Source organism: Lipophrys pholis (assembly GCF_963383615.2).
Source record: "Lipophrys pholis genome assembly, chromosome: 12".
NCBI classification, from domain to species: domain Eukaryota; kingdom Metazoa; phylum Chordata; class Actinopteri; order Blenniiformes; family Blenniidae; genus Lipophrys; species Lipophrys pholis.
Genome location: NC_137641.1, coordinates 22269723 through 22277952, shown reverse-complemented (window position 1 = coordinate 22277952; position 8230 = coordinate 22269723). Strand labels below are relative to the sequence as shown.

At 38.6% G+C, this 8230-nt stretch overlaps 1 protein-coding gene across 1 annotated transcript in view; it reads left to right on the top strand.

Annotated features, from left to right (window-relative positions):
* Positions 1-4653: 4653 nt before the first annotated feature.
* Positions 4654-8230, top strand: part of nedd4l (NEDD4 like E3 ubiquitin protein ligase) — a gene marked incomplete at its 5' end in the record, with an annotated part of 53418 nt that continues 49841 nt past the window's right edge. Inside the window, 2 exons of the mRNA XM_080477395.1 lie at positions 4654-4997; positions 7446-7519. Coding sequence (XP_080333521.1) covers positions 4953-4997; positions 7446-7519 — 119 coding nt within the window. The remainder of the gene's footprint in view (positions 4998-7445; positions 7520-8230) is intronic.

The window sequence follows — 8230 nt, the reverse complement described above, 5'->3', positions numbered from 1 at the left end:
CAGTCACTTCCTCTCCTGCTTTGCTGCCACTTGCATATTTAAAGCAGTAAGTCCAAGTCTGGGATCCAGAACCACCTCCTGGCGTTTTGTGGAGTGTATCATGTGTGTCTGGAATTTGATTTCTTCGTGCCTACTGAGTTCTGTGCCTACGCAGATTTGTGTGCACACATAAAAATGTGTCTTTGTGTAAACACATTTGTGTGCCCTTCTACCCATCTTCTCCATGACCTCCCTCCAATTTAGGGGCTCGTCATGGGTAAGGAGCCAATCCCAGCCGACTAATTTACCAGTCCATTATTGGTCAAAACAGAGAGACTAGCCTGTCCCAAACACATCTTTTTGGATTGTGTGAAGAAACACTATAGCACCCAGAGAAAACCTACTCTTGCACATGTAGAACATGCAAACTCTGCACAGAAATGCCACCAAAACCCGGACCTGAAGCTGGAGGTCTCGAGATATCTGGAAAATGTGCTAACACTACACCACTGTCATATGTTTGTGCATATCAAAATGTGTGTTTTGGCAAAAGACAATTTTTATGCGTGTCACACCAAGCTTGATTTATACAAGTCCTCTTCTCCACTCTTCTCCAACTGTTTAACATTCCTATAATGCTAGTTAAAATTATGAAGAATGTATAATGAAGTAGACACAGTACAGACCACAAAATATGAGCCCAAGCTTGAAAAAAAGAAGTAAACTTTTAGTTCAGATCTTATTACCCATGCACATATTGATATGCAGAGGTTACACAATTCTCTGTGCACACAAATTCAACTAACAACTCTCATTACAGATTCATAACTAACATTACTTACTCGTACAAATATCAAAATTACCTCACAAATTGATATAATACACACACACACACACACACACACACACACACACACACACACACACACACACACACACACACACACACACACACACACACACACACACACACACACACACACACACATACACACACGTCATTTTGCTTTAACGCTGAGGCATTGCCTGCTCTGAGATAAATGTTTGCACATCTCAAAGAACTATATCAAGACATTATTTTTTGTTTTTTCTTTTACAAGCTCGAGCTGACCTAGGAAAAACTGCTTTATAATTGTATATTAATATCACCTTTATTTGTGTGGTGATGAGCGTGGGTGTCTCTACCATTGTTTGGCTTTGCTGTAATGTTTTGACATATCATAGTTACTTTTTCCAAGAACTACAAAGGGCACATGTCTGCTACTATCTTTATAACTGACACAGGCTCTGTGTAAAACATTACACATAAGGATGACATGCCCTGATACAATTGTATTCATCCTGTTCCTTTACCTCCTACTGTAAACATAGCAAAGTTCATCATGATTCATTATAACTTTGTCAAGTTTGTGTTTGATTTATATGCTTTAAGGGTTCAGTAACACTATTATACAGCCAAGGTTTCAGAGTTTAGTTTTATTTTTCAGGTCTGCCTTGTAATTTCCGTTTATGTGAATCCAGAAAAATAAGAACTGACCTACGTAAAAATAACTTAACTTAACTTAATTTAATGTATATTGATTCAGTAAAGTAGTCAATGTGGTATTTAGGGAATGGCATTTGTGATTGCGCTGTGCTTTCAATTATCTTACCTACAGTATTTATTTTAGCTTTAGAGTCAATCGGACATCATCTGTTGATGGACTAGTTTTGTAGTTCTGTAAACAACATTAAACACAATGGTCTATTTGGTGATTTATTATTAAACATTAATGAACATTAGCATATATTTGGTTTGATTTGATCTCAATTTGTTAAAAATTTGTAGATTTTAGTCCATGTTATTGTGGTTTATTTTATTTTATTTTGTAACTTATCAGTATTTGTTCCGTTTTTTCACATTTGATCTTATTTCATTATTATTATTATTATTATTATTATTATTATTATTATTATTATTATTATTATTATTATTGTATACCATTTATTAATATATAATATATATTCTGTAAATAATAGGATAAACTGTGGTTTCAGACAGAGTAAATGATGGTGTTCTATCGGGAGGGACGTGGGAAATCTCTGGCCCTCCCCTTTTCATCTCTGCTTAGAAGCAATAATGTTATATAATGTGGCCATCTGCTCTTCACATCGATTTAAAAGTACTGCTTTTCGACGCGGCCATGTGTGGTTGCCAGCGACCAATTGAATAAGGGCGCACTTAATAGATCGCCAAAATGAAAAAAAATAAATAAATTCTTCCCCTGAATCCTTATCTTTCGGTCCTTTCTTAAGAAACAGGCTGGTTTTGAGGATGGAGCCCGCGGTGCCCCGTTATTTAAAGGACCAGCCTGTAATCCAGCTCCTCTGTGCAGGTTGTGTTGCAGAACAGTGGAGCTGATGTACAACCACTAGACAAAGGAGAAGACCTCAACTCTGGTTTCAGATCGATAAAACAGATCAGCTCTTTATATCGGTTTGCATTTTGCATTTGAATTGCCGTCCAGTCTGTGATTTGTGCAAACCGGGTCACACAGTGTAGGGATTACGAAGGTATAGCGACACCTACCGTCGTATTTGTGAACTGCTTAGCAACGAAATGCAGATATCTCAGTATCTCAGTATCTGGTTATGTATGGCACGAACAGGAGAATGGGTTAATACAAATTAAGGATTATCACATGATCATTTTCATGCATATAGAACAAGTGATATAAAATAATGACAAATGCTAACTTTTAAAGAAGTGCAACTCAACTTATCATTACAAATAATAGATGAAATGTATTTTCTGTGTTACCAGATTGAGAAATTTCTCCAATATCTGTGAACGTTTTAATATTTCACACCCTTGTCTGTATTTCTTGAATCCACAACAGACCCCTCAAAACCCCTTTTTGACAACCTCCTCTGTATCAATCTGGCCCAGACAAGGATTTCCAAATAATAAGTGGATTGCGCAATCCATTACTCACTGATAACCTTCTGCAACGTTCTATGTTCCCGATAACTTATGAATCATGCACAAAAACTAAAGATATTTGTGCTCTGTACATTATATCTTAGTTGTATTAGTGCTTATGGCAATAAGTCATATTGTTGGAAAACCTGGTTATTTCACTTGGTGCCATATTTGGAAGGAACATGCATTTGCGGGATGAGCAGTAAGGAGGAGATTGTTGGTTGTACCACTGAAAGTTTTGGCAAACCCTGCTTCTTTGCTTTTGAGTCTGAAGAAACAAGACATGATGGGAATTTACAAGAGCACTTGGAGCATATGGCAGAACCATACACAGCCCAAAATGGTGGTCACCAGCCTGGTCACACACCAGTATCAGTTGTATGTCAGCCAACATGGAGATGTTGGTCTATTTGGCAGTGGCACAACCAGCACACCCAAGCTGATCACACAAGTGTTTAATGGGGTTGACGTCAGGATTGCTGGCAAGCCGTTACATCTGCCTAATTCTGGAGGTAGTCGTTGATAAACCTCATTATGTGGGAGAGAATGGTGAAATCTCGGAGGATAGAGGTTAGTCCCAGACTGTAGATACATGAAATTGCCACCGATTGCGAATTTTTTATTTCGATATCTTTCTGCATTCGGCTCAGGTTTGTGAGTCTTTGTAGTTTTGCTTTTAATGATTGTTGTTTCCAACATGTCAAGTGTATGACACAAAGTGTTCTATAAATAAAATTAGATTTGATTTTAAAAACCTGACTCAATAGCAAACAGCAAAGAAAAACTTTGTGGCAATTATGCATTTTTCATAATTGCAATCCACATACTCAGGATTAATTTCACAAATGCACATTCCTTACAAATATAAGTACATTTTCAAGGGAAATGATCAGGCTTTCCAATTAAGGTCTATGGCATTAATGAACAGAAAAGCATGGTTATAATAAAGAAAAACAAACAAACTACCAAACCCAAATCCCCTCAGTGTTGTGCATATAGTTTAGATTTGGTGAGGATGTAGGCAATTGTTAGATTATTAAAGTCTCAGATGTCTCCTGTCAAACACGCCAAAAGTCAGATGTCTAATGTTTGTTCATAAACCATTCCAAATATTTTTTTTTTCTTGACATTCTAGAAAAACACAAGAAATATGTGAAAACAATTGTTAGATGAATGCATTACTCCAACTGTTTTTTCTCCTATATCGGGTCCAGATGCTTTAGAAGGGGAACTTGGGGCTGGTCTATTTTTATTTATTTTTTAACAGTAACTCAAACTTTCGCCTACATAGATTTACATTTTCAATCCGGATCAATCACTTGACCTAATCTGGAGCCTTTTGCGGGGGTAGGCTGTGATTGGCTGTCTCTCACAAGACCCGCCCAGATTGTGAACGCGCTCCAGGTCTCCAGCAGCCCACTTTGTATTGAATTGTGATTCTTCCGTATAAAAAAATGCTTGCAAAAATATTAAATTGCTAACTTAGAGCACAAACACAGATTCATATATACATATATATATATATATAAAACGACAGGTGAAAAAATACACACGTATTGTAGTTACACGCCCTCTCCAGATTTGATTGGTCGGTTGGAAATGCTAAGGAATTCCAGGAGGCGTTTGATTGGCTGATACTGACAGCTGTCACGTGTAATCGGCCTCTGATTGGCTGAGCTGTCAGGAGGAAGTCAAGTGTCACAACATTACATGGGATAAGCTCGGAGTTGACAAAAACGATCTGTCTGAGTCGAAACATTCTGGACACACTGCATTTCTTTTCTTTTTTTTCATTTCCAAGTTGTGTCCGTGAACGGACCACGCTGGCGAGGATTATCCCCATCCGGACCCGAACCAACCCCTTTGCCGTGGCACAGATTGGCTCCCACCGTGGACTTTACCACCACCGCACGGCAGAGAGAGGAAAGTGGGACTTTATTGTTCAAGGCTAGCCAGCTAGCTTTGCAAAGCGGCTTGTTTTTGTGTGTACATAGCGTGGACCGCAGGCTATATGGCTGCGAATTACGAGCCGATATATGGACTTTCAGAAGACGAGGTGAGCTTAAATTCAACTACATTTTTTTTTTTCTTCCTCCATGTAGACGAGAGTCTTGAATGTGTCTGTCTGCTGGGGGGGGGATTCAACCAGACATGGCTAGCGCCAACGTTAGCTGACAGTGGAGCTAACGAGCCCTCTCAGTCGGTTACATTCCTTTGTAATGTTCAGGCAGCTGTCAATTTCCTGACACCCCCCCCCTCCCGTCTCCGTCTGGTAGTTTACTCACCTGAATATCACTAAAGACCTGCAGTCCGAACCGTGCAATTAAATCCCTCCACTGTCTTTTTCAGCATGACTTTATCCACCGTTAGGTAGACACGAGATGCAGTGTTTTCATTGGTGGTTATGAAGGCATTTAAGTCCCCCAAATCAAGTCTGATTCAATGCCACGTTGACCCAAAGCAACCTTCCAAAATGTGCAGTCGCTTGATGCAGTCTGACCGGGGTGGGGGGTGGGGGTGGGGGTCTTCCTCGATCACACACAAAAAGATTTAAATAACAGAGCAGATTTCCACAATATTATAGTGCTCACACATATTCCACATCACTATGTTCAAACAGTCATGTTATGTTTCAATACATTTAAATATTGTTAGTCTTTCTTTGTGATCAAATCAACCTGGCTTTAAAATTAGGGGGAAAAAAAACAACGAATAATCCTAATTGAAACCTCCTCATCGTTGCACTCACAATATCTAAAAAGCCTCGGTTGCTGATGAGTTGGAGCACTGCATGGACCAATGATCCGGATGGTTTTAGGGGAACATCAACTGTTAAGGTCTAACAGCAAGCAAAACAAAGAAAGCAATTTGTTCTGTCCAGCCCACATCATGATTTAAGATAATTAATTCCAGGTTTGTATACAAAACCGTAACAATCTAATGGTCGATACTATGTTGTTTGTTTTTACTAGTACCTGCCCCTCATGATGGTACTTTAGGACTGATTGTTGCTTCTTTTAACTTGTATTATCCTGTTTGGATGATACGTTGATATGCTCCAATGAAACAAAAAAGAGTAATTTAACACATTTTGACTGGGTATTATTTGGTTTCTTACAAACCAAATGCTTTTCTCAGTAGTCAAAGCTGTCTGACAGTAACCTCGCTACTAAATGAGTTATAAGATAGCATCTGAAACCTATAGGACAGACATGTATTGTAACCATGAGCCATTAATACTAAACCCCAGCACAGATGAATTCAAATGCTATTGCTCTATGTGTCAGCACCACAGTCACGAGTCAAACATGAGCGCATCACTATGTGACAAACAGAATAATTTTCTAACCGAGCAGCTGTCATATCAGCCTACTACCTGTCAGACATTAGTCAGGCAGTCAGAAATAGCAAGTAGGATGGCGATCATTTTTCTTTTTTGTCTATGATGATAGGGGGCTAAAAATAATTTCTTCCCAATGTTCATTCAAGGTTCTTGGAGGAAAACAGGGGTGTGCCTCTCATTGTTGAGTTTGTCCTTAGCTCACATCTGTTGATCTGTTGCGGTAACTCTCAGCAGGATGCACAATAGATTTGGTCCTTTTAAATGAACTTGAGTTGTGTTTTAGCAGATCCATGTGCAATTTGTCTGGGCAAAAGTAATAATAAATAAATTGTAACATCAGTAGTGTTTTTATTGTTACTACAGACAATCTTGTGTTCGTTCAATTCAATACTGGCAGTTGTTTGTTTTTCTATAATGAGAGTAAATTAGGAAAAAAAAACATCCTGTGTGCTACTTTGTGGTGTTCTATAGCTCAGGCATGTTTTACAAAAACCTTCCACACTCTACAACACATTGGCTGAGGGAATAAAACGGTTGTCAGTCTTCTTAAACTAAATTCTCTGTATTATTGACCTTTAACTACATCATGTTGTCTCTATAAGTAGGGATCAAGATTATTGGGGGTCTAATACCTTCAGAAAATGCTTTTCCTATAATCATGATGTAAACATTGACAGACCTTGATATCAAGCTTTATGTAAATGTCAAGAACTTACAGACAGAATAAGTAGTTGTGTGTCAGGGATTTTTCTGAAGGCCAAAGTGACCTGGATAAGACGGTGAAAATGTAAACGGAGCTTACTGTGAGGTTTAACCGGCTCGAGACTACTTCTGAAAGAGGTACTGTGAGAAATAAACTCGCAGCATGAAATTACTAACAAAATACTTAGAAAATATATTGACAGAGCCACGCTTTAGGAAACCTGTGCTTGGCTGCATATTTTGTAATGTTATGTTGCTATTCATGTTTTTCTCTTCAAGATTAAAGAAAGCTCTTCGAATGGAGCTCATTCAATTCTAGGTCAGAATTATTGACTTAAAAAGGCAGACCGGTGCAGTCGGCAGCCCGGTACATGTGAAGTGGGGTGATTTTTGGGGTTATGAGATAATTTTCCGTGAGTTTGATTAAATGTCTTGATCCATTGTCTCTCTCATCTGCAGCATGAAACACGAGTGCTGCGGGTTAAGGTCATTGCAGGAATTGATCTGGCGAAGAAAGACATCATTGGAGCCAGGTGAGTCTCGCAGGATTATTTGAGGACGCACTCGATTACACTGTTTTTGTTTGAGGTTTCTTAGTGGTAGAGCTGTTTTGTCACTCTCCTGTCATCATTGTGGCACATGTGTGAAGGCCTGGTCAGTCCTGACTGTTATTAGTTCACACGCACCCCCCCCCCGCTCTTCTTTCACTAACCTTTAATTTTGAGTATTTTTTTGCTAAACTTTTCAGCATTCAGTTGCATGAGAGTTGTGTGTTTCTGCAGTAGGGCTGGGCAAAAATATCGGTTTAATCGATTTATTGAGTTTGTTGCTCAAAATGATTTTTATTTAGCAAATTTGAGTTCCCCCCCCCCACACACACAGTTTTTCCACATTTTTCCCGTTCTGTCTACCATTCCTTGTGGATTTCTGTAGTTGCTGTTGCACTTTTGCTTAAACTTGGGTTAAAGCTTGAATTTGTAGAAGGAATGAGCCTCATTTACTTTTTATTTTGGGATTGTTTATATGCATTTTAGCTCTGAGGACAATCACAGCAATAAAGTTTCTTTTGACCGTATATCTAATGTCTGTAGTCATTTTTATGTGCATTGAGGCCAAAAATCGAAATTCGAATTTTCCTTAAAAAAAAAGTCATAGATTTTTTTTTTTTTTTTTGGGGCCAAATCGCCCAGCCCTATTCTGCAGTTATGCCAGGTGTGACCATTATTATTAATCTCATTTTTACA